Below are 27,868 nucleotides of genomic sequence, written 5' to 3' on the forward strand. Positions count from 1 at the left end.
ACCCTAGTTACGCAAGCTGTTTAACCTGCGTTTCCCTACCTGAGGATGGACAGGCTTTCTCTCATAGGATAAAATGAAATATGCATGTGTACGTATAAGTACTAACACAAGTTAGTAATTAAGAAACTCCAGGATAGTCATAACAATCCAGTAATATGTATTTTTTTAATTTTAAGAGGTAATGTAAGATACTTTCCTTTTCTTTAAAGTATCTTGACATAAAGTCACACTTTAAGTTTCTACATTAATCAAATGATGTTTAAAGAATTAATCTGTATGCCTACCTACTTAATGTAAACATTGAAAATATTTTCAATTACTGCTCAGGCAGGTTCTGAAAGCACTTTAACCAGTCCTTTATCAGGAGGAAGAGCCTAATTCAGGATAAGGTGGTTAACAGAAGCACTTTTAAATAGGTTATAAGTTGTAGCCATTTGGCTCTTGGGAGTTTGCAAACGGGGGCATTTATATTTGGAGGTAAAAAATAGAAAAAAGGAAAAAAAAGTAATGCTCTTTGGGCAGTGTTTCATAGTCACCTGGAATGCTGTTTAAGAATAAGGATTTCTGTCTTCCACTTAAGATTTACTGAACAAGACCGTGACTGAGATCTGCATGAACAAATTCCACACGAGAATCTCGGGCCTACAGTCACGCGAGAACAACTGCCTCGAGGGAAGACCTCTCAGTTTTAAGATTAGACCTAGAAATTACTGACAACCTTTAAACACACAAAATATCTTTAGGAGATAAATGTTTAGGGGCAAATACTAAGCAGTGAAATCATACTCTTAAAAGCCCTCTCAGAGAAGTCTGTCCCAGTAAGCCATTATGCTGGAGTCTTGATATTCAGATGACTTAGGGGGAAAATTAAAAGTAGCAACACTCTGAAAACCCTCAGTAAAGTTCATTCTTGGTCTTCTCTTCCTAAATTTGTTTTCAATTCTATTAGATTTAATCACTAAGCAAGACCAAAAGAGAACTTTATTTTACATGACTTTATTTTACATTTAAAATCATTTTATGCTTTACTTAAAAAAAAAAAAAAAGACTCGCTGTTTTTAATATTCCTAAACGCATTTTAACCAAAATCTTGATTTAGGAAGACTTAAGACATTTTGTATTATTTTAAATATTTTTCTCAGTAATTATTAAAAATAAGTTCACAATTAGGGTTTCAAATGTCCTAATCATATCTGATTTGTTCTCATTTCATACTTTATCAATCCCATAATGTGCATACAGAAGTGAAGGTGATATATGTTACTATTTCAGACATATCAATAATCAGCTCTTAATCTAACTACTATTTCACTTACTCAGAAATAGCATTTAGACACAAAAACCAATGTTACTTTGTAAAATAACCTTTGGTTAATTTACACAAATCTAACAGCATGTTGTGTAAGTTTTGAGTAATACAAGTTGCACTATCATTTTAGTTTTTAATATATATATGTCAGCAAGGCTGAGGACAGCATGTAGTTCATTCTGAAGGAAGTTATATAATAAAAGTGTAGTGCCTTTGAACATGAAAAACATCCTGAAGGCCAGGAGTCCTATGAAGGAACTGAGAGGTAGGAGAGATTCCAGAGAATCTCTGCTCATTTTCAGTATGTGAAGTGACTAGTTTAAGTCACTTTATTGAAGACTTTGTGAAGAAAACCGTGTTCCATATTGTGCCATTGAATGAAGGTACCACAAGAATTTAGGTATTGGTCTGAGGTTACATAATGGGCCATCGAAAAAAGAACCTGTCACATAGTAGATGAGTTAATTCCCTTGCCAAGTGGGTCCCAACTTCACTTCCCCATTTATAAAAAGAAAATGTGGCCTGGCCAGTGGCATTCAGGATTCTCTGCTAACTGTAAAATGTGGACTGATTTTGTTTCTTATAGTCCATGTGTATATAAACTTTCAGTTCTTCAAATCAAAATTTTTTTGCACATAACCATGTCAGTGTATTACCCTTAGTTTAAAAATGTACAACTAGATAAAATAAAAACTATTGTTTCTTCAATATTACTTGACATTTCTTCTGTAATTTATTTAAAAAAGTAAATGTAACAAGATACTTAAAAAAGGCTTTAGATACAAAAGTAGTTAAGCTGCTCACGAACATTTAAAATTACCAAAATGTATCTTCAGTAATCATGATCTTATAAAACATTTTACAGTTATCAGAAAGTGCCCAGGCTGAGTTTACATAACTGAATACCTTAGTACAAATGTCTAGTTAGAACTGAAGTGCAGTAACCTCTTGACTGACTGCTCACTGAGTAAAGATACAAAGGGGAAAAGGTGATTGTGATCAAGTATTGGCCCCATCATATGTACAAAAAGTGCCCTCACTCAAATGAACAATTACATGCAAAATATTAGTGATTTCATTTAATATCCTAGAGTTCAATGCAGCCAAAATAAACCGCAATAAGTGGTTTTTATAGGTAAAAGTGATTTTACCTCTAAGATCTGAATGTCTAGAACTTTTTACAAGTTCCATATACATGATGATACACAATTGCAGCCAACCACAAATTCAACACCATAAAAAAGTTAAAATGAAAACACAGAACATACTTAATTTTTTATTTTGAAATTCCCTATTCCCTCTATACAAGAACCTTTGCTGAAACACTTTTCACAAAGGCAGCAGTGAATTTTCAGAACATTTTACATTTTTCCCCCCTCAGCAAAAAGATAAATCACAGTGTAAATTATGTTGTTCTGCTGTCATCTTTGGCTGGGGTTAGACCCAGAAGTTGTTAACTAGCAAATCATAGTTAAATGTTGCTAGTGCTCCTCAGTCCTTTATGCTACAAACTCAGCAAGGAATGTTTGTATTTATCTCTTTAAGGTACCTCCAGGGGGTGTGACAGCATTGACTTCCATAAACTTTTATAGACAAATGAAAAAAATCTACAAAATTCGCTAGTAATATTACACAGCAGTTACACACTTTTTATACTCTACACAAAACCAAAATTCTTGGTCTTAATGGCGAGTAGCAATTTCTGTTTGAGAATCTGTTTAGAGGAATAGAGTGGGACGTAAAGTCGAGAAATGCAAGTATTTGCAGTAGGAAGATGTTGGTCATCTGGTGGTCTTATTGTGATTGAGGGCATAGGCTGAAATCCTTCTTCACTGGCTGGTAATGATGGGCTTGATGTCCAAAAGTAAACCTAAACAGGAATATAATAATTACAGTTTTGGTTTTTAACAGATTAACCCTCAACCCTTAATTCTCGCAATATACTCACAAAGCCCCATTCTTGTATTAAAATCTACATAAGGGTACTGTACTTTTTGAACTGAGTTTTAAATTTATTTCTTGTACTGAAAAGGGAAGATTCAGGGTCAGAAGGGAAAAAAAGTGTCAGATATAGAAAAGAAACGTTTCAGGCTCTCAGTTTCTCATCTGTAACATGAGGCTATTGGACCAAAGGTTCTCTAAGGGTCTTTCCAGGGGCTAAATTGCATGGCATACCTCATAATGGAAAAATGCAGCATCTCCACACCCCCCCCCCCACTCCCAAGGCTCAAAATTCACACAGGTTTTTTAAAAAGTTATTTTACAGTTTATCTATTAGCAAAACAACCCAGTAATTTCAGTGCTACACTGTGACACAGAGTAACTTTATAAAAGTGATTAATGAGAACATCTACTGTACATGAAAATCCATGCAATAAGCCATATAACATTGTTTTACTACACATCTATTTTGTGTGATGTAAGATGAATGTTAACTTCTACTTTATCTTTTTACTTAAATATGATAACATAATCTTTATTTTTATTAATACATTCCATTCATCATTGACCCATACATATATACATACATATCACTCTTCAGTCTTCAGTGATAACAAAATAGTGCCAATCTCTAAGGTTATTTATTTTTTAAAAAATATATTTTATTGATTTTTTTACAGAGAGAAAGGGAGAGGGACAGAGAGCCAGAAACATCGATGAGAGAGAAACATCGATCAGCCGCCTCCTGCACACTCCCCACTGGGGATGTGTCCACAACCAAGGTACATGCCCTTGACTGGAATCGAACCCGGGACCCTTGAGTCCACAGGCTGACACTCTATCCACTGAGCCAAACCGGTCAGGGCTCAGGTAAAGCCTTTTAAGTCTAACACATTTATATTTATAGTATACAGCTAAACAAACAACTATATCCAAAATCCCAGAGGAAACCTAAATGAACTAACTTGCTGTAATTCCTGAAGCAAATAGTTTTATGAAAAATCCAGTAACTCTAGAAACCCTATAATTTCAGGACTAATAATTCAAGGGAGAACCATTTGAAAAACCCTGTTATAGTCTAATATCCCTCAGCATTTCCCCTCAGACACATCAGGATAAAACCAACAATATGTGAAGGAAAAGAGAAGAGAGGGAAAGGACACCTTGATAAACTGCTTACGCCCTAGGAATAGATTTTATATAGGCATTTAAAGAGTGGAGCTCATAAATTATAGCTATGGATAGGAAATATTAAGGCCCTTATATTGAGAGAGTCTCTCTCGCTCGCTCTCTCAAAACTGAAGAGTTAGCACATTTCTTTCAGGGAAAGCAGAAACTGCAGTGAGATTTAACTTGACTAACTGGAAGAGGATGTTATTAGTTTAAAAACAGCAGAAAATTAAAACTAGGGAATAGATAAGAATTCATATAAGATAGCCAATCATTTCTATTTCTGTTTCTGATAAGCTTTACAAAACTAATACGCTGCTTGTTACAGGGAAACAAAGTTCCCAAATCCAAAGACTGACTAAAGTGATAGAACTCTACCAAGCTATTTAGGTGCTCTTGATGGCAACAAGGACAGATATGGTATTAGCCCTGGTAGGGAATTTAGGGTCCACAAGATTGGGAAAGTCAAATAACATGGAACCAATCACATAGAATTTACCACCTAGGGAATAATCTAAGTGGAAATCAATTACCAGGACGGCTAAGCCAAGAATAGAACCTGGTGACAGCCAGGACTGCTGAACAAACAGAAATATTAGTGAAGAAATACTGGAAGGCAGGGGGAAAAGGGGTGTGCACATGTAAAGATTAAGGAATACTAAAAGTACAAGTAACCATTTCCCCCTCTTGAATAAAATTTGGGGCTATACTAGATAATGTGATCATTTTTATACATTCCATGAATAGTCTAGTCTAGATTACTGAGCACTAAGGCTGGTCTAGTGGAGACTTCTCTTTCAAGATTAATGGACAGGCTGATTTGGTTATGGATATATTCCAGGTTGGTCTGACTTTAGGATCAACTTTTCACTATGACCAAAGTTGATGTTACCTAATCTATGCTTCTAAGTTAATAATAGTAAGATTAAAATCATAGGCTTAATATTCACATATCACAATAAAGCTACTCTATTCCTAGTGCGAGATAATAGTCAAGACACTACACTATTCAGAAATGTTGCAAAGGCTAATCAAAAGGATGACGGAGCAGCCAAAATATATAAGCACTATGGGGGTGGGGGTCTCAACAATATGCTGGTATTATTTTCTAAGACTAATAATGTCATATTAATAGCTAAGATGTATTTATTTCACTCTGCTTATAGCTTTATTAATACTTCAAATGTTCTGTTATAGAGTAGAAAAACAAAACTGCCCATTATTTCTAACTCTCTATAATTTCTTTAGCCAAAATTAAAATAACCCACCATTTCAAACTTAAAACAAAAGGCTATCATACACAGTATTTTAAATTTTTATATTTTGTTATACAAAGTCTGTGAACTTAACTTACAAGATCTTGCCGTTCTGTCATGCTCATCTTCTCTACTATTGACCAGAACCAACGCTTGAATTGTAAGAGCTTCTCGGCATTTTCTCCTAAGAATGAAGAATATAAATTCAATATACTGTATCAGTAGTTATATTTTAGAGTGTTTGTTATAAAAAATGTATATAATTAAAATGTTCTATAGCCCGGCTGGCATAGCTCAGTCATTGAGTGTCGACCTATGAACCAGGAGGTCATGGTTCAATTCCGGGTCAGGGCATATGCCTGGGTTGTAGGCTCAATCCCCAGTGTGGGGCATGCAGGAGGCAGCTGATTAATGATTCTCTCTCATTATTGATGTTTCTATCTCTCTCCCTCTCCTTTCCTCTCTGAAATCAATAATATATACACACACACAATGTTATATAGGTCTAATTCCTAATATAGAAAATCAGAACCATTTGCATAATATAACACCTCTATAGTTTCTTAGTCAATAGTAACTCAAGATGACAAGAAAAATGAACCACCAGTCTCAAAATTGATAATCACATGATTTTAATTCCATTTGATAAGTCATGATTATTCTCATGTTCTTAAACCAGTGCTTCTCGAATTTTAATGAGTTTACATCACTTGGGGATCTTTTTAACATGCAGATTCTCATTCACTAGGTCTAGGAGGAAGAGAGTGGGGGAAAAACAAAAATTCTACATTTATAGAAAGCTTCAGATGATGCTGCTGATCTGAGGATCATACTTGGAGTATCTTTAGATATATTCTTTCCCCTCCTAGGTTTTTTTACTTGTAAATGAGACAAATTCTTATCTGAGAAATACTGAACACTATATTAAAAAATAGTACAAAATGATTACATGATGTCTTATACATTGCCAAGCATGAAGGAAAACAAGAAAATTTATCCAAATTTAACTGACTATAATTTGGCTGAAGCTGTTTGCAAAGTATGGGGGAAAAAAGGGAGAAAACTTGGTGCCTTCAATGTATGCAATAATCTTAGACTATAGGTATAATCCTCTCATAATGAATTTCTTGGACCTTCCAGTATTTTATCGTGTAGTCACAGCTAAAAAGTCTATTCCGAGACTACAGGACTTTGAAAAAAGAGAGTTGCAGCAAATCAAGCACTGAAGGTAAATGTTATTCTAGGAGGATTATTATCACTACCTCTCTTTATTCTTTCTAGATACTCCAGGTATTTGTGTGCTGCTATATCTTTGTGTGTTTAGGTCTAGTTCTACAAAGCAAACATCATGCAAATTCTTTAATCAGAGTTTGAGAGACATGAATTGGATAAGTTTAATGGAACTGACACATGGATTTTTTTTTTCTTAACTAGTATATAAAAAATCCTTCTCACCCAGTTGCTCACCACAAGGAATTTTTACTTTTTTACAAACCATATATTCTTTAAAATCTAAGAAAATTAAGCGATAAAAAATAACCTAACATCATTCAATCATGTTAAAAAAATAATATAAAAAAACCTTTTAAGCATCAGTAACACAACATTTCCAAAGTCCTGTAAATGTATCTAAAAGTTAGAAACTCGGAAAATGCTGACTGACCAACTATCTATGTATCTTATTCCTTAAATAAACATTTCAAAAATTTCATACCTGATTCATCATTGAAAGAGGTAAAACTGATCAGCATCTGCACATTAACTTCACCACAGCCATTTACCAAAAGCCTAAAATCTTCTGCTGTTAAATCTTCTAATGAGTTTTTTGGAAGCACATCCAGTAGACCTTTCCTCATTGCCTAGAGAATTTCAGAAATCATCTTTTTATTACTATTGGTACTTTTCCATGTACCTTTATTGTTAAGTCCCAATATTTAATTTTAGCAGCCTCTCTCTAAAAATATTAGTTCTCATTTTAAACCAGAGAGAAAAACATTAGGTTCTGTATTTTTAATTTCTTAATAATAGATTCAAAAGAGAGGCAAAGGGGGAAAATGGCTTCAGGAATGGGCTTCATTTCAAAAGTGAACTAGTATTATATACCAGCCATTAACTAAAGTAATTGTTTAAACCGTATTAATAACAAACAGGGTAGTCACTGAATAATAAGAATAGCTTCAATTTGTCAAATATGCTATCCTGTCAACATCCTAAGCTAGGTATGATAATGACAAAACAAACTTCTCCAACACAAGCCCAAAATCTAGAAACTTACTGAGAAATTACCATGTGCCAAGAATTGTTCTAAGCACCTTACATGTATTAGTTCATTCAACCCTATCCTCACCTTGCAGAGGAGGGAACCAAGGCACAAAGAACTTAAGTAGTTAGCTAATGTTACACAGCTACAGGGTGCTGCAGCCATGATCTGAACCCTGACAGTACAACTCCAGAGCCTGCAGTTACTCCCAGTCCAAGCATCAGTCCTAACTCTACATAAACAAACATTTTAGCCCAGAGGGGGAGTTAATGTGGCAAGCTTGATGTCGCTCTTCAGAAGGGCCTGGGTGGCCCTTGGCTGGCACCTAGGAACTTAACTTGGTTTTTCGAATATTCCCTACATTACTAACTGATGTGGCTGTACTCAATGTCTGGAGCAATGAACCCTGCTGTACAGCTTGCCTAAACTCTTTGAGCAAACAGGGTGATTTACGATGAACACGTGCTTTTCCCTGGGGGTCTGATTTCCAGTAATCATGGTTGGTTGTACAGTCAGGAATATGCTTACGGGACTGGCCTCCAATTAAAAAACCTTAGGCTGGCTCTTAAGCAAGCTCCCCTAAGCACAAACACTGCACATGTACTGCCGTAACTCACTGTTGGAGGAAGAACTTTGGAAGCCTGCACCTGGATGCCTCCATACTATGCCTGATGTATTTTTTCCCCTTTTGCTATAATAAACCATAACTATGAACACAACTGCCCCTGAGTCCTAGGAGTCCAACTAGTAGGTCAGCAAAAGTATGGATGGTCATAGGACCCCAAAACAGTAGTCATTTCAGTCCCATAAACATCCTTTACAAACTTTTGCCCATCAAATTAACTTTCTGATGATTACATGTTTTTTTCATGTAGTTTCACCCAAAGGAAAGTAATAGGTCTGAATTCAGGTGCAATTTACATTGTAAATAAATGCACTTTGGTTTAAAATTTTTGACCATTTATAGACAGGTAAATATACTCTGAGTTAGTTTACCACACAGGAATACACAGAGCCTCATTAGATCAAGTAACACTTTTTTAGTAAACACTTACATGTAGTGGCTGTTCTGCAACTACCAACATTCTGTGCTCTGCATATTTCCGCACATATTCATACACATTCTGGGGAGTCACTGGTATATTTACACCATTAGGAATAAGTTCAACCTGTGAAAAATTCAGCAATGTAATCTAAAAGCAATTTTGTCAAAGCAGTAATAAGTTTACAGTTTGTATGGTAAACTGAACATGGGTCACTTTCCATGATCCAACTCCCGCTCCCACCCTGTAGGAAATTTAGTGAAGGAATTCTGTAAGCAGACTGTGAGACCTTGGGAACCTGGCCAGCAACTCAGTCTAAATAAGGCCAAAGAGAAACTGCTTCTAGAAGTTAGCCTGAAAAAGGAGACATATGTACTACTATTTGTAGCACTTTAAACAAAATAAAATTAAAAAAAAAATACCCTAAAAAAAAGTTGTGGTACATTAACACAATGGAATACTATACATATACAAAAAAAGAAGTTAGCCTGGATTGTAAACAGCTCGTGTTTTGACCTCATGCATATCCCTCCCATGCATGCACGGATTTTCTCTGTCTTCTATATATTATAAAACCTTGTGCTGGGAAAGTCTGGGTGGTGGCAAACAACAGCATTGGCTAGTCACCCTGGCAGTAAACTGCACCAATCAGCTGCTGCCAGTGAGCACTTAAATCCTAATAAACCCATGTCTTCCACAGTCAGTCCTCCAGGTTATTTCTTTGGAATCCACAAAAAAAATAGCTGAGGTTTTCTGGGACCTCAGCACTTTGCATAACACAGTTCATAAAGCAATTTCATACATTTTTTAATCTAAAAACAATTCTGTATATGACAAGTATCTAAAGATACAAACAAGTGACAACCCCCCCCCCCTTCTGCCTCTCAAATCTCTCCATCTGTTAATCTCCTGTGTCTTTTCTGCATACCCCCTCACACACACCTTCTCCCTCTCCCTCCCTCTCTCTCTCTGCTCCTGTTTATCTAAATTGTTTCTATATAAAACAAGCACAATAGACCAACCAAATGCTCTTTCCAGAATCAGAAAACTACATAACTGCTTTACCTGTCCTCCACCCTCTTCTTTACACAGGTCAATCGCAAATGCCAAATCCATTGCTGAGAAAACAGCATCAGCATCTGAACTCTGGGAAGCGAGGATAAGTTGCCGCAAACTCTCATACATCACAGGATCAAAAAAAGCAAAATCATGCCAGTTGACCTAAGAAAGTAATCATATGAAAAATTTTTTTTTACTTTATTCATTAGTAAATTAAAATGTATGATAAAAAATAATTTGGAGATATACTGATAAAGAATAATTTTCCAGTAAATATCTAATAACTGATCTAAAGGGTTAAAAATTTAATCTTTGGTTCTGATAATACATTTTAATCGTTAACGCAAGTACAACATATTTTTTTGAAACAATTTAAAGCCCATAGTATAATTTTTTAAGTTCCAAAAAAATATATTTGCAAAAACCAGCACTAATTTTTAAACAATGATTATGCTGAGCAACTGATCCTAAATTAAATATGAATCCTAGTCTTGACAATAATTATAAAATACAGATTATTCTAGAACATTTTAGGTAGGACACTTTTAAGAATTCAATAGGTTGTTCTATTTTTTTAAAAAAGAATATGTAATATATTGCTGTATTAATAGAAAACAATAGTGGGCTTGATTAAAAATATTTTTAAATGATTTATAATGGCTATAATGCATTAAAATTTAGTATCAAATTAATGCCATAAACAATATGCTAGTATATAATTATTTTATAAAAGAAAAATTTTACAATTATAAGAGCAGTTTGGTTCATTAAAACACTTACTTTTCTACCAAGCAACACTTTAATCACATGCCTATTCAATGTGATAGGACATAGTTCATTCTGTAACAGACATAGTCCAAGAATCCTAAAAATAAAACCAGGAAATATTTAAATTTACAAATAATTCTAAAACATGTATAACCCCTCACACATGGAGATAATATACATACAGTATTTTGAGAAATCTTCTATAGCCCCATTTTAATCAGTATGAATTAGAATATATATACATTTAAAAAACTAATGTATTTTAAAGTTTAATTAATTGAAATTTTTTGGAAATTCAAATATAAGATGGGAGATATTTTACCTGCCAATGTTTCTGAAACAATTCAACCTTGCTTCTGTATTTTTGCCAGGTCTTGGAGTATAAAATCCTCTTTTTCCAGGTTGGTAAAACAAAGGGGCATTGTCATCACCATCATCTGTATCATCTAGATCCATATCTACTACACTTCGACTAGAGCCATGACGCTTTCGGTTTTCCTAGTAATAGAGTATCAGAGATTAAGTGCCAAAGTTAATTTTAAAAACAAAGCATATGAACTTAAAATCACTCAAAGTGAAGTCAGGTAGGTAGAGCAACACGTCTTTCACTTCTCTGTTTATATAAATAAAAGCATTTTAATGAAACTCTGGTAGCTTCTTTCACCTTAATTCCTTAAATATATTTTCCCTGCATCTAGAAGTCTAGAATGATAATTCTTTTTTTTTCTTTTTTTTATATTTTATTAATTTTTTACAGAGAGGAAGGGAGAGAGACAGAGAGTCAGAAACATCGATGAGAAACACCAATCAGCTGCCTCCTGCACATCTCCTACTGGGGATGTGCCCGCAACCCAGGTACATGCCCTTGACCGGAATCGAACCTGGGATCTTTCAGTCCGCAGGCCGACGCTCTATCCACTGAGCCAAACCGGTTTCGGCTAGAATGATAATTCTTAAAGCACTTTAAGGACGATGTTCCATTCTCGTCCAACCTTCCCAGTTTTTGATGAGAAATCCAGTCTTTCAAATCATCATTTCCCTCTATGTAAGGCACTGGTTTTTGGCTGCTTTGTTTTATTTTTTACAAAAGCAGTTTTATTGTAATGTGTCTGGACATAGGTTTCTTTTAGTTTATCCTGTTTATAGTTCACTGACCTTCTTGAATCTATAAATCTGCCTTGCATCAAATTTGGGAAGTTTCAGCTATTATTTCTTCAATTATTTTTTCTGTAGCAAGCTCTTTCTCCTCTTTTCTGGGTACTCCAATAACATGAATGTTTGATCACTCATGATCCCTGAAATGGTTCCATTTGAAATCTGTTTTTCAACATGGATAATTTCTAGCTCTCTTCAAGTTGACTGGCACTTTTCTCTGTCTTCATTCTGCTACTGAGCTATCCAGTGAAATATTTTCTTTTAGACATTGTACTTTAATTCTAGTATTTTCCTTTCGTTCTCTTATAAAGTTTCTATTTCTCTGCTTAGAACCTCTATTTTGTCATTCCTTTACTTCAGAGAAAGAACATGAGATGTAAAGTCTTTGATAATTCCAACAAGAGGGTCATCTCTAAGTTAACATCTACTGGGAGAATTGGTCAGTCTTTCCTGGTTCTTTGATATTGAGTAATTTTGGAGTGTTTCCCAGATTTTGAATATTAAATTGTGAAAGTTGAGAATGTTGATATTTTGGCAATCAACCTGGTTAGCTTCAGATTGGAAGTGTCACTTTCTGTGTGCAGTGGTTCCAATACCAATTAAGTTTCCAAAGCTTTTCATTTTACCATTTAGGGCCTGCTCTGCATATTCACCATTTGATGTAGACTGGGATTTGGGACAGTGATTTATACGCTGTAAGTTAGTTCCCAAAGCCTTTGTTCTATCTTCTAGCTAAGATGGAGTAGCAATGATCATACCAAGTGTTTTTTCAAACTTTGCTTTCCTGCTCCAATCTGTTTGCTACTGTTTACTTTTCAGGATCCTCAGGCAGTTCCATTTTGTATTTGTCTAGAATTTTTAGATGTAAGCAGTGAAAGAGGTAAGATTATACTGGGTTTGCTCCATCTTGGCTGACAATGAAGTCTTTTGTAGCTAAAGAATAACACGTATCTGCACTAAAAAGCCTTCCTTATTGCTATACCACATCATATTTTGTCTGCATCTTTTGCACTCACTGCTTCTTTGAAGAATAAGCTCTAGGCTTCCATATTGCCTCTCCTCTGCTATTAATTCATGACATCTCTAAATTAAAGCTTAATTCAGGCTGTGATTAAATGGAGGCAGCCAGTGAATGGGGTTATATTGAGCCCTAACTAAACCAATCTCATTACTTGATTGTGTACATGACACCTATCTTTGTTTTTTTCTCTACTATAATCAAGCATTTTACTTATAAAGACATAGTTCCTTCATAAATATGGCTTTTCTCCCCTCCTGTAATTCAAATTACAAGTGCTTATTAATAGCACATATACAAAATATCCCTTACCTGTACCTTTTCTGAGGAGTCTAATAATCCAAGATCCAGGATACTATCAGCTCCATTTTCCCTAAAAACAAACAAAATACCTTTCACATTCCAGGTAAGTGAAATATAGAATTTAGTGTAGAGAAAACATGTGAATTTAAATTTATTTATAATTTATAAATACATTTACGTTTTGAAGTAAATAAAAAGCACTAGATGTTCCAAGCCATGATTCAAAATAATGAACTAAAGGCTACGACAAAATAATGTAGTCTTCATAGGGGTGCTAAAAGTTAAGCTTCGGGAAGCATTATAAAGAACAGAAAAATGTTCAGAAAGCAATCACAATTGGAATCAAATTCTTTAGTGTATTATTCTAGGATACTAATAACTTTATACTCACTCCATAATCCATGTAGGTGAAGAAAGCAGTCAACATTATGTATTATTTGCATTCTGTAGAAACACTACTAAATTAACAAACCTTCCATACATTTACAAAACTTTTTCTCATCAAAAAGGTACAATCCTCTCAATATTTTCTATAATGGGCTGAGCTCTATCAATGTGCTGATACCCCAGAGACAGGAAAGAGGAATAAAGAAATAGTGCATAAAGTCTAGAGGAGAAATGTAGTAATAGCAAAGAAAATAAATTTCTAGCAATAGTTTTTGGCTTGGACCATTCAAAGTCTGAAATAAGGGAAGTGGCTGTTTAGTTTCAGAGGTTAGCCTACCTGGCTTTCCATCTTTAGGACTATATCTAAACTAAGTTCCTCATTCAAAATCATGACTAAGAAGAAAAAATAAACTTTCATCTAAAGTAAGTAACATCTCAAAGCCTCAAACTGGATATTAGGGTAGTCCCAGAATAGAAGGCACAATATAAGTACGACATATTTTCCTAATGTCACTTGTCACCTTGGAAAAAGAAGGGCAAGTATTTAACTGTTAGAAATTGAAACATTTTCTATTCAAGTAAATTATACAATGGAAAGCAAAAGCTTGCATGGATTAAGATAAATCAGGAGGCCTAAAAGAAATTTCATTCTTATAGCAAGAACTCAGGGACTATACCCCAATTTCTTGAGGTATTTAGTTTCTGCAATGAGGATGGTATCCTGATGGGAGAATTTGAGATGTGTTTCTTATAATTTCTAAACATCTCGTACATAAGGGATGCTTAAACACTACTTTCTAATAAATGTGAAACTCGGCTCTCTCAATCATGGATTTTAAGCCATCTCTTGAAAAGCCATTTAAAGTCTTATACTTTATAGTATAAATTCTAAGATATGGTGGCATCCACATCCTAATAATAAAGCAGCTGATATGTAAACTGAAATGCCTTCCCAAATGTACACATTACCGTCCATGTGCAATAATGAGTTCCATGGCTTCATCCACTCTTGCTCTCAGAGAATCTTCACTTGCTAGAAGGAGAAGCAACTGAGCTGGGGATAATTCCAACAACATGCCAGTGATTTTACTTGCAAAAGCCTGTAAATGATGAATAAATGTTAATTGCCCCTACTCTCTGAAATTTGTTTAAATCAGCAATCTTGCATGCTCCAAAAAGAAAAAGGAAAATAAGAAATTTAGATAACAATTCAAAAACTTCTGAACCAATAAGGTATTTTATTAAACTAGAAGCTTAATTATAGAGAACTTTGGTAGGGAATGAATAGCCCATGCACTAGCAGTCTTGTTAAAGCTATTTTAATATTTATATAGTGAGCCTTTTTGTAACGCTCTTGATATTCATGAGTTAACATACAAATAATTTCTGTTTTATTTCCTATCAGAATGCCAGAAACCTTTCTTTCATTTAATGGTAGGAAAAAAGAGAGGAAGGGAAGAAGTGAAGGAGGAAGAGAGAGAAAAAGATGCTGATATTTAAGGCTAAGGATTTACTGACAGAAATATAATTGGGTTTCTGTTTTATTATTCTTTTGCTATAACTTGTACATATAGTTATGTACAAAGACAAAAATCACAACCAGTTTGTTTCATATTATGAAAGAAACCTCTGAGAGAACATTCAAAATAAAAATCTTATCATATTTATCATCAGTTAAGGTACAATATTTGCAATGTGTTCTAACTACAGATTGATAACAGATAAAAAGTGTACTTTAAAATGTAACAATATGTGCAAATATGGCAAATACAATGCACAGGTAATTCTTTAGCACACAGGAACTTATTAGGTAGAATGCCAAGGTAGCACAGGTAGGAAAACTGAACAAACCTCAAGCTATCTACAGTTTCCCTCCAGCAAGCATGTTCCTTCCTAAGCTTTATTCTTACTACAGTCCTCAACCACATGACTTGCCAGGAGCTGACAATTTTTTCAAATACCAACTTTAATTAAGCGGCAGCCAACTGCACTGTACATACTGGTTGCATTGCTTGTACACGGGGATAGAGTCTTTCTCCAAGCGCCTGACGATGTGCAGGCAGAGGATCAGGATCATCACTAGGATTCCCTTCAGATGCTGGTCTGAAGGGTCTAGTGTCGATGGAAAGCTGTCTTCTAAAGTCTCTGAAAGAAGAACAATGCTATTATGATTTGATTTCCTTTGTCTGTAAAATGAAAATATCAGCACAACAGGTAATGAAGGTAGATTCACAATGCATAGTTCAATTTGATTCTAAGGGAAGAGGACCTTAAAATACCAGAATCAAGAGCCCACCCATGATTCCTGGAGACTGTAGTCAAAAGTAAAATGCCAATCATCCTACCAGGAGAAAAATTGAAAGGTTTAAATAACATAATTGCAACAATTATAATTTTAAAATAAACTTAAGAAAGAATGCTATGAAGTTTCAACAATTAAGAACATGAGGATAAATAAAAAGCGAATACAATTTCAACTGCCCTTGAGTTTTTAAAGCAGAACATTTTAAAAACGGTGAGACTATTTTAGTTATTATATATGTATCCAAATATTAATTTTAATTTTCTAGAAAATAGTCCATAATTAAGATTCTCTTATTTACAAACCTGCCTTCAATTCATCAGAAAAGCTAGAATTCAACAAAAGATAAAAAATTATCTCACCTATCCCGATCTCTCCGAGAACCTGCTCGCAAGCCACTACTTCTCCTCATTTCCCTCTCTCTCTCCCTTTCCCGATCCCGCTCTCCTCTATTCCTTAATCTTTGCATCAAACCTGGAAGGAAATATGAAATACACTTTGTTTAGATGAATGTAATTTCAACTACTTCACAGTCAATGTGAGGACATGACATAACAGCTTTAGAGCATCACTCTCCCTATGGTTTTGAGGGTTGGAGTGATTGTGCAGAATGTATCTAGCATATAATAGGTGTTAGTTCAGTATTTGTTTAATTAATTTTTCCTCTTTTGTCACATCAAAGCTGTGAAATAATATGTAGCAACTGGGCTATGTTAGTTTCACCAGAAATAATGCTGACATTTCTTACAGGATTAGAATCATATTCACACATCTTTCCTATTATTAGTATTTGATTTTATATATTATAGGCCATCCAGAACATTAACTATCATTACTTTTAAAACTATAAACATAAGCCTGAGTATGGTTTCCAAAGAATATGCAGAAAGATTATTTTTGAATCATTATGACTCCCTAGGTTTCCTCATTTACATTTGCCAATTTCTTATTGTAAGATTACTAGAGGCCCGATGCACAAATTTCGAGCAAGGGGCTCAGCCCTCGCAGCCCCAGTTTCATCTGGAAGGTCGTCCAGCTGTCCAGTCTAATTAGCATATTTTATTATTATAGATAGAAAGTCAAATGGTAAAACTAATGATGAAAGGCTGGGGTACGCTCCCCATCTTTTCATCCTTAATCCTTTCTAGAGCTCATTCAGCCTCTACAGTGGTGGTTTACAAAATCCTAATAAAATGCATCTACAGCCTAGGTAAAATAGGATTTTCTTAGTAACTCCCTCTCCCCCTCAATTATTATATCCTCCCACCTACAAAACTGATAATATTCTGTCCCCTATTCACGAATGACCAATTATCACTTACTCAAGCCTTTTGCAATTTTCACTTTTTTACTTGCTAATTGGAATCTTGAAAATTAGGCAAGAGTTCTAATCCCAAAGTACTGCTCCTCAAAGGAGGTAAAGACCTTACACCAGAATGTTAACAGAAATCTCACTACCAAAATACAAAGTTAGTGATATAAGCCAACCAATTTACATTTGGTTGCCAAGCTCCATAGCTTACTGGGAGCCAGTAGCAACTCCATAAAGCATACGTTTAATAGCACTGCTCTGGGGAACGTTATTTTCTTCTCAAGTATCTGAACTAATTAAATATAGAGGCTGAACTTGTATATTTCCATGGATCTTTGTTTTACTTTATGAGATGTACCATGGGTCTTACAACCTCCCACCCATAAACCTGTAACAACTAAAATGATAAATTTTAATTTTCATTAAGGAAAACATATGACAAAAGGGCAAACTGCTAAACTATCAATTAGAATAGTGTAAACAAGATTAAATCATTAATCTAGAATGAAAGTATATAAAAATGTAATGTACATTAAAGTTCTCTCACTATAAATACATATAACCATGATTATCACTGTTTTAATCAAACAAGAAAAGATTTTTATGATGTTTGCTATCTGTCGAGTACTTACTTGTATGAGTGCCTTTGTTGGCATTTTGGATACAATCTAGATTTGGCAATTTTTCATTTGACAAAAACGCCTGTGCAATGGCTGTATAAAAACTTCGTGCTACACCACTGCCCTCTCCTGGCTCGTCCTTAAATGTGACTTTTACTCTGTGTACAGCCATTGGTGTAGTAGCACATCTTCGCCCAAAGTGATTGTTCAGCTGCCTCATGGTCTGCTGAATAAGAAGATCTCGATCCCGATCCACCTATTAAAACATCGAAGAGTAATAAATTCAGTGTTGGAAACCATCCTGAAAATTTTCTATGTAACATCTGAACATCTAATTTTAGCTTTTTCTTGATAATTTAAATCAGCAGTCGCCAGCCAACCGGTGGTCCATGAGGTCCGAAAGGTTGGTGACCACTGATTTAAATAACTAACAAAAGTAACTTAGGTTCTCAGAGATTTATACATTCCAAATAAACAACACTCAAAAGTATACAAGAATGTCTTGTATTAAATCAGGATAATGGAATTTAACACTTTCTTAAAAGGTCTACTAGAAACAGCAATTCATTCAATTTTGGAATGCACCAGAATAAACTGCAAGTGGATCTACAGTGAAAATTTTTTAAAAATAGCAAATACTAAAAGAAAATATGGAACACCACACACAAAGTTAAAGGAAATGACAACTAGGGAAAATTTTCATACCTTCTAATACAAATATACATATTCATGAGTAGTATGCATTATCACCTAAAGATAATATGATTCTAAAACACAAACCAACTTAAACAGAAAAAAAAAAAAATGGGCAAGATACATCAACAAAGAATTCACAAAAAAAGAAATATCCTTACATATATGAAACAACGTTTAACCTTGCTCGTAAAGGAAAGGCAAATTAAAACTATACTGTAATGCCACTTTTTAATCTGTCAGATTGGTAAAGTCTAAAAATTTGACAAAATGCTGGCAAGGCTATTCTCAAATTGATGTTCAAAGTGTAAAAATATACAACCATTATGCAGAGGTGTTTGCCAATACTTGGCAAAATTATGTATGCACATGCCCTTTGACCCGTATCTAGGTTCAATGTCTAGGAATCTCTCAACCTAGGTAAAATATAGGACACACTAGACCACAAGAGAAACACAGGAGGCTACTCATCACACTAGTTACTGTAACAGCAAAAAGACTGTAAACAAACCAAAATGCCTATCAATAGGAGACTGACTGAAAAAAAAAAACAACAAAAAAAAACCCCAGATACAATTATAAAATGTCTTAGCAGTACAGTAGGACTAAACAGCTGTAATAGAAAGCAGAATATCTCTACATGCAGTTAAGGCTTTATCTCTAGGATATACGCTTTACTGGTAAAATAAAGATGGAGTAAAATGTATTATCATAGTGGGGGGAGGAAAGGGGAGAGAGAGAAAGGTAATGAATACACATGCATGATTATAAATTTTTAAAGTGAGGAGGGAAATAAACTTTAATTTAAAACTTGAAGGGCAGGGGACATGTAAAAGAGACAAAAATAGGAATAGAAACTAGATTTCTCTGAATACATACATCTTCTTTGTAGAGTTGACCTTGCAACATTGTAGATATTTTACATTCATTATGAAAAATAAAAAAATAAAAGGAGAAAGCAACCCCTAAAAGCTGAAAGCAAAGTAAAAGAAAAGGCCCTAATTATATGGAGATGATAGCAAAACCACACAAAGATAAATTATTTCAAGTAACTTTAAAACAAAGTAATTTGACTGTACATCTCCCAACTGGATATGCTCTAAGGACAAAAAAAAAAAAACAAAACCCTGCAAATAAATCTTAAGCTATTTTCAATAATCATTTTGTGGTAGTGTTGACATTGTGATTTTCAGACTGATACATGTATGCTGTAGGATAAAAGCAAATGAGTGAAGTTATCAGTGTTGTTGGGAATTTGGATATTCAGTTTGGAAGAAAGGCAATCAAGACTAAGAGGTGAAAATCAAAAAAACAACTGTGTGATCCCTAATCTTAAATTTGATTGCGATTATCAGGATGAACTCATGATGTAATTTTCTTCTTGTTCTTTTGTTTGTTAAAAAGCATTTCCTAGCTCTCTCCACTAAAAAGGCCTAGAATCAATGACTGCCCTAGGAGGCTGCGAGAAACCTTAAGAGCCCAGATTATAATCTCAAAATACAATTTCCTACCAAAAGGAACAAGGACTTCTTGAAGAAATGGCTGACTTAAGTAAGGTCTTTGATGGGTTATATATACAAGATGAGACATACCAAAAAAAGAAGGAAGTTGTCAAAGATTATTCATGTCAAAAGGATTCAAGAGCCAAAAAGGAATCAGACTCCCATTAATCAGAGACAATTTGAGCATCAACTGGAATAATATCCCCAATGAAATGAAGCCCATCAGAAACATTTAAATCCATGTGTTCTTAATGATACTTTAAAAGAGAGAGAGAGAAACTGAAACAAAAAAATCACTGATCATCATTAGAGGATGCTAGGAAGCAGACAGCCCCTATTCTAAATGTGGTAACTACCATTTATTTTCTTTAAATTTTGAATTATACAGCACATTATATCCCTAAGCAAGATTAATTTTTGTTTTTAAACTTAATATAAATGGCATACTATATGTTTAGTATAAGAAATTCTAAATACCTTTACCTCTAGTGATAAATCTCTTGACTGCTGATTTCTCAGTTTTTCCATTTCTCTACGGAATTTTGATTCTTTTACCTCAAAACCACCCAATTCGGTTAGGATCTTAAAAAAAATGCATGACAGAATTATTCTCTGAAATACGTTTTTATAGACAAAATAGAATTTAAAGTGGTCAAAATACATACTGATCCAGGTTCTGCTCCAACATCTTCCATGAATACCCTGCCGAACAGTTCTAATGAAAGGCGCCAACGTCCTAGCAGCATATCATGGGAAATAACCATTCCCATGAAGCTACACTGTGGCCTGTAAGAAATTTAAGGGAAGAGGGGGGAAGTAATTTAGCCAACTCTAAAAATTCCCTGTAATTTACTTAGTCTTTTAATATTCTGAGGCTTTAAGTATTTTAAACCATTCTTCTCTAATGGAGAACTTTCTATAGCTCCTCCTTCCTCACAGAACGTCTCATTTTTATTCAATTGTTCCTGCTATCTTTTAAGTCAGGCTACCTCCTATTTTCAACTTTCACTTTACCTCTTCTCCTTCAAGTACAATGTCTATCCCCATTAGGTGATTCCCAGACACCTCTCTAGTTCACACTTCCACAATGGACCAGAATTTCCACTATGTTAGATATAACCACTCCAATGATACTCAGCTCAACATGGTAAACTGAATATGGCCTCTTTGCTACAGTGACATTGCCTCCAGACCTCTTTCAGTAGTTACATGTACTTCCTTACTGCACCAACATGAAACAAATTCTAATTTTTCTTCCCAAAGTTCCTCCAGAGTGATCAAGGCAAGGCCTTCATGAGCTTCTCCTTCCTTTCCATGATTTCCTTTCCACCCCCCAAAGGCATAGGCAATAATCTACTTCAGCCTTTTTTGTTTAAACCAATAGCCAGAACTAATAACAGCTTTCTAATTTATCTCCCTACCTCTATTCTTCTATCAATCCACCTGCTTCTACACATTCTAACCACCTCAGCTCAAGCCATACTGTCTCTAGGAAACCTGGGCCACCCTAGTCCATGATTCTTTCTTGCCTTTTATGGTTGTTAGGCCATGTATGTAAAGTATATATAGTTTCCTAAACTAGTTTAATTCCTCCTAAGCAAAAATATTATCTGACATTATGTAAGCAAAAAACACAGAGCATAATAATCTACAAATCATTTGGTGATTAGCCATATTGAGCAACAGTGTATACTGGCAAATTTTTATTGGGAAAGCAAAGAGCCTATCTCTTGCAAGAGAATGACCTACTGTGGACCTGGCAAAGAATGTCAAGTAAGTGTGAGAACCACAAATCTAGAAACCTTTCTAGTTATTCGCATGTCCCCCCCTTAACTGAGCTGCTGGAAATAAGTCTATAATTGGTTATTTGACATGGAGATATACATATATATAAAATAATTAAAGCATAATATGCTAATTAGACCAGACAGCTGAACGATCTTCCAGACATCCTTCCGCAGCTGCAAGGGCTGAGCCCTTTGCATGAATTTCGTGCATCGGGCCTCATATATATATATATATATATATATATATATATATATATACACACACACACACACACACACACACACACACACACAAACACACACATATATATATATACTTTAACTCAGTACTGAACATTAAAAACCAGTCTTAGAATTTCCTCAAAGGGAGAAAATAATAATAATGCCAACCAAAATAATAATGACAACACAGTCACAAAAAGACAACAATCCATAAAACTAAAATTTAGTATTTAATATCTGCTTATAACCTATGAAAACACAAAAATATAAAATAACATTTAATTATACTATTCGTCAAAAAATGAAATAAAATTGTAAAATTTCTAAATAAAAAATTCTTACAATTATATCACAGCCATAAAAGTAATACAACAGAAAAACTATCTTCACTTAGCAAATACCTGAAAGAGGTAAGAGGTGGCCCTTCACTTTCAGTCAGTCCTATTTCTGCCAGTAAACTGCTTTTCAGCTGTGCAGCAAGATCATGAGCAGATGGCCCTGGTTTAGCACTCTCAGCTTCTTCTGGCACCATGTTCTGTTCTTCCCCTTCCTTTTTTTGCCGATTTTGCATGTTCATTACATTTTTCAAGTTGGCAGCATAAGACATTTTAGTTGGAAGAACCTATGAATTTTTACATTTAAAAGTTACATATTAAAAAAACTAACTAGATTTTGTCTTCAACTTACTACTATACCATAGCAATCACATGCAAGTGATGGAATTCCTTTCTGGCACTTCACCTACAAAGATGCAGCTGTTTCTTGTCTGTCTGATTCCCCTCACTGACCACCAAGTCCAGTGCATCTACCACAGCAGCCTCCAAGAACTTTTAAAAGAATCTCTGTAGCATCTGTGGTTATTAAGTCTCTTATGCATCTTCAGGTTTGTTTTTTTTGTCATTTAGATAATAAAAAATTATATTCAACTAAATTTCTTTGATGACAGCTCTTAAACATGTAATTACTTTTTTCATTGGAGATACAGTACAGAATTTTAGGCTCTGAAATCAGACTTTTATCTAAAATCTAGATCTTTCACTTAACCAGCTGTATAACAATACACATTACCACATGAAATATATGTAATCTCTCCAATTTATTACCCATAAAATCAAGATAACAATGTTTTCTACCCAACGTGGCTATAAGAATTAATTGAGACAGTGCTTAGGAGATAGAATTATTGAACAAATTATTAATATTACCTTATTTATTCACATTCTAAATTCAAAAAGAAAAATTTCAAGCTAATTATTATTATACATGCTCATATAAAGTATGTATTCATATATGTACATATAAGTTTAAATTTTCAGGAACATTATAACAATAAACTGTAATATAGGAAGAGCACATAATAAAACTCCTGCTTTATTGATGAAGTAACCTGACATAGCACAATTAGTCTCAAAGCTGGCTAATAAAATAGTTGGAATTCCTTTTGTTGACATAAAACAGGAATTTCTGATACTTAAATTACTTGAGGAAATAGAATATTCTGAATTAATGCAGTTCCAAAAATTAAAAAAATGCTTATTTACAAATACTGTATTGCAAAGATTTTTACTATCTTACCTCAAGGCAGTTTCTATCCACTGTAACCTCCATTAAGCATTTCCCACTATTGGCAGATGAAGAATAAAGACCCTGACTTGGTCGGCCAAAAAGATCCTCCTTTCTAGCATTTGGCTGCAATTTTAGCAGAAATATTCTAGTTACATTGTACATTTGAAAAAAAAAAAAAGTCAATTAAAAAGAAACCTGAATGCCAGTTAATTTAAATCACCTGCAACAAATGTGGTTGATCAGCCAAGGGGATGGCTTCAGCCAGAGGCACTTCAAATGGATTTGGGGGTATACACCCAAGGAATGTCATGGAATCTGAGCGTCGGAAAAATGGATGATTTTGGCCAGTTTCTGCAGGAAGAGAGTCATCATCCTTATCATTCAAAGTAGCACCTAAACATAAAGAGATGAAATGTATGGTTTTTAGAAAAATTATTTAATCATTGGGGAAGGGTAAAAGAATCTTAATCTGCTCAGTCCAAATTACCTCTATAAATTTTAATGGCACTCAAAAATAAGTTAATAGTCCAAAATTTTTATAATATTTTTAAATAATTTAAATTTTTAGTAGCTCAAAAGGATAATAATGGTAAATTTTATGTTATGTGTATTTTAAATAACAAGAACTTGCCAAAAAATAATTAGCAGTAACAAATATTGCTCCATTTTATATTAGATGGAAGTTTCCCATATCCTTTCTCTTTATCTCTCTCTAAAGATTCAGACCCGAATACGGGGTAGATTCCTGAGCATATTCATGACCCGGCCCACATGACTCCAAAAAGAGGAAATGGTCAGGAGCTGAAATGTGAGCATTTGCTTACTTGTAAGTTCTGCTTCCTCTGTAAGGAGACAGAGAAATTCTCTGGACACTCATGAATCCCGATAGGAAGTCAGCACACCAACTCCCTTTAATGGAATTAAACTTTGAGAGGGGCTTACTGTGTGCTGTGAAAACAATAGGAAGCAATGGCTGGGTACTCAAAACTACCACTTAGCTCAGTTGTCTTTCCCTGGGTTGGGTGAAAGTGCTAGCTGATAATAAGGGTCAAGTGGACTAACTGACCCCATTTAAAAAACTTTTTTAATTCCACTTGAGTAGCTGGAAACGACAAACTGCAGAAAATCCCCAAAATTCCTTGAGTTTGGAATACTTTTTTTTTAATTACAGATTTTGATATTTGATATTTCTCATCTTCTCGACTAAATCTATTTTGCATCAATATTAACGAAGGTTCTGCTAAGACTTTAATGCAATGCCTACACACTTAAGAGTAAAAATAAAACTAAGAAATGTACAGGAGAGATGCAAAGATTATGCAGGAAAAATACTGATTATTGAAAAGTTCATAACGTTTCTTTAATCATTCTTATTTATGAAGCAAATAATGCAAGGTTTTATAAGGAAAAATGGACAGAAAAGGCAAGAAATGGAACACAGAGAAGAATAGAGAAATCCCCACCCAGACAGAAAATAATGAAGTTAAAAAGCTTGAAGGGGAACTACTGAGGCAGCCATTTCTTGCAGTAGATTAGCAGATTTTCTGTGCACTAACTTTGATTGGTGTCATCATCATTTTCGTGTTCTGAATCTTCATTATCAATACCCAGTTCCAAGAGTTCTCGCGTCCTTTAAAAAGACAAATGAGTTGTTTTACATGAAATTTTTGTGTAATATGAACAGAAGCAAAGATGATGGGAATTATAAGCAAAAAACAATGAAAAGGGTTGTTAAGTATCTAAATAACTTCAAACATTTTGATAAAGTTTCAGACTTTGGGAATGATAGACTGACCAGCCATGAGTGTCACAATTACAAAATAGATTTAAATACAAGTAAAAAGCTAATCAGACCAAGAAACAGTGAGTATTTATACAAAGTCTAATATATGATCAACCAGACCAAACTATCTCGAATATAAAGCTTAACTGGATTCTTACGTTTCCTGTTTTAAGTGAGGCTTTAGCTACAGTGAAAGGTTGGGTATACTCAAGTCCACTTTCCCACATGAAATAGTCCTGCACCATTTCTCTTTTGCAAAGCTGTTCTCCTTACTCCAAGTATTGGACAATATACTAATGAAGACCACACTGAGCAATTATTTCTTAAACCAACCTCAGGGCAAGTATGAATACCTTTTGCGTTCCAGTTGAGGTGTATCCAATGTTGTCTGCTGATTCATTGCTTTAATCCAATATATAAGGGCTTGAAAAACATATGCTACATGCTTCAGTGAGCAAACATCCAAAACTGGAAGGACATCCGAATGCTCATCATTATGAGACCGCATTAGAGAAAGAGCATAATTTAGGAAGTCCCCTCGAGCTGACATCATTCCTTGACGAGCACTAAGCAATGTGGCACGGCTATAGGATAAAAAGAAATGAAAATGTTTACAAAAAAGAACACAAACATGAAATTTACCACCATCATAAATATGCAAAATTAGGAACTGAAACTATCCTATATAATAAGAGTGTAATATGCAAATAGACCGAACTGAACAGCCAATCAAAGCATAATATGCTAATGATATGCTAACTGCTCAACTGCTCGCTATGATGTGCACTGACCACCAGGGGGCAGACAGTCAACTGGCCAACCAGTCGCTATGATGTGCACTGACCACCAGGGGGCAGACAGTCAACTGGCCAACCAGTCGCTATGATGTACACTGACCACCAGGGGGCAGATGCTCTGACCAGTAGGTTAGCTTGCTGCTGGGGACTGGACACGCCATGGAGCCCTTCCGTGATCCCTCCCTGGTCCAACTGTGCACCGGTGGGGTCCCTCAGCCTGGCCTGCGCTCTCTCACAATCTGGGACCCCTCGGGGGATGTCAGAGAGCCCGTTTCAGCACAATCCCACAGGCCACTCCCCTTGGGAGGGTGCCAGATGCAGGGCTTCATGGCTGGTGGATGCTGCTGTGGCAGCGCAAACCTCTCCCGATCGGGACTGATTGGGTGCGAGTCCGAGGCAGGCACAGTGGGGCCAGGATGAGCGGGAGCAGCAGGTAGGAGCTGCAGGTGGCATTGGACTGTGGGTTTTCGGCCCGATCCCTGCAGGCCATCCAGAAGGACCCCACCTGTGCACGAATTCATGCACCTGGCTTCTAGTCCATAGATAAAAACTACCCACAGGCTTAAACTATCCATTAAGCCTGTGGCTCTGCTTCAGAAATATGACTATTGTGTATGATTTACAGTCCTGTACTTTGACACAGGAAAGAAATTCTAATATCCTTGGGAATGGCAGAAGGAACGCCTTCCCTAAAGAATGGTTCTCAAAGTTTAGCATCCATCAAAATCACCTGGAGGGCTTGTTAAAGGGGATAGTTGGCCCCACCCTTATAGTTTCAAGTAGGTGTTGGGTAGGGCCCCAAAATTTGCATTTTTAACAAGTTCTTAGATGATACTCTTGCTGCTGCTCTGGGGACCACATTTGAGAGCCATGGCCTAAAATGACACCAAAAGCATAAGCAACAGAAGAAAACAGAGATAGCACTGGACTTTCTCAAAAGTAAAAACGTTTGTCCTTCAAAGGACACCATCAAGAAAGTGAAAACAACCCACAGAATAGGACAAAATTTCTGCAAATACTTTTTCTGATAAGGAACGAGTATCCAGAATATATAAAGAACTCATACAACTCAATAATAAAAGGACAAGCCAACTTAAAAAAGGACCAAGATCTAAATACCAGTAGACATTTCTCCAAAGACAATATACTAACGGCCAATAAAACATGAAAAGATGCTCAACATCATTAGCAATTAGGAAAATGAGTATCAAAACCACAATGAGACACCACTTCACACCTACTAGGATGGCTATTGTCAAAAAGACAGACAATAACAAGTGTTGGCAAAGATGTGGAGAAACTGGAACCCTCCATGCACTGGTACTGGGAATATAAAATGAGACAGCCACTTTAGAAATGAGTCTGGCAGTTCCTCAAAAGATTAAACAGATTACTATATGATCCAGCAATCTCCCAACCAGGTATAGACCCAAAATAATTGAAAACACATGTCCACACAAATGCATGTCTATACCTGTACACAAGTGTTCATAGCAGTATTATTCATAACAGCCAAAAAGGTGGCCAAAGGCATATTTTGGCCATAATAGCCAAAAACAACCTAAGTACCCATAAGCTTATGGACAGATAAACAAAATATGGCATATCCATATAA

The 27,868-nt window shown here is 35.1% G+C and overlaps 1 protein-coding gene across 22 annotated transcripts in view; it reads right to left on the reverse strand.

The window, feature by feature from the left end:
* Positions 1 to 2,023: 2,023 nt before the first annotated feature.
* Positions 2,024 to 27,868, reverse strand: part of UBR5 (ubiquitin protein ligase E3 component n-recognin 5) — a 134,133-nt gene continuing 108,288 nt past the window's right edge. For 5 of the 22 annotated variants that reach the window (XM_036337914.1, XM_036337911.1, XM_036337919.1 and 2 more), the window contains 19 exons: positions 25,810 to 26,040; positions 25,230 to 25,303; positions 23,894 to 24,066; positions 23,683 to 23,796; positions 22,509 to 22,729; positions 20,764 to 20,884; positions 20,576 to 20,680; positions 17,916 to 18,159; positions 16,334 to 16,445; positions 15,670 to 15,814; positions 14,639 to 14,769; positions 13,292 to 13,352; positions 11,129 to 11,304; positions 10,819 to 10,903; positions 10,045 to 10,200; positions 8,992 to 9,105; positions 7,391 to 7,535; positions 5,775 to 5,860; positions 2,024 to 3,179 (listed from right to left, as the gene is read on the reverse strand). In XM_036337914.1, coding sequence (XP_036193807.1) covers positions 2,967 to 3,179; positions 5,775 to 5,860; positions 7,391 to 7,535; positions 8,992 to 9,105; positions 10,045 to 10,200; positions 10,819 to 10,903; positions 11,129 to 11,304; positions 13,292 to 13,352; positions 14,639 to 14,769; positions 15,670 to 15,814; positions 16,334 to 16,445; positions 17,916 to 18,159; positions 20,576 to 20,680; positions 20,764 to 20,884; positions 22,509 to 22,729; positions 23,683 to 23,796; positions 23,894 to 24,066; positions 25,230 to 25,303; positions 25,810 to 26,040 — 2,707 coding nt within the window. In that variant the 3' untranslated portion in view covers positions 2,024 to 2,966. The other 17 variants (XM_036337918.1, XM_036337917.1, XM_036337912.1 and 14 more) reach the window with 15 other exon arrangements.

Source organism: Myotis myotis, unplaced genomic scaffold (assembly GCF_014108235.1).
Source record: "Myotis myotis isolate mMyoMyo1 unplaced genomic scaffold, mMyoMyo1.p scaffold_m19_p_16, whole genome shotgun sequence".
Classification (NCBI taxonomy): Eukaryota; Metazoa; Chordata; class Mammalia; order Chiroptera; family Vespertilionidae; genus Myotis; species Myotis myotis.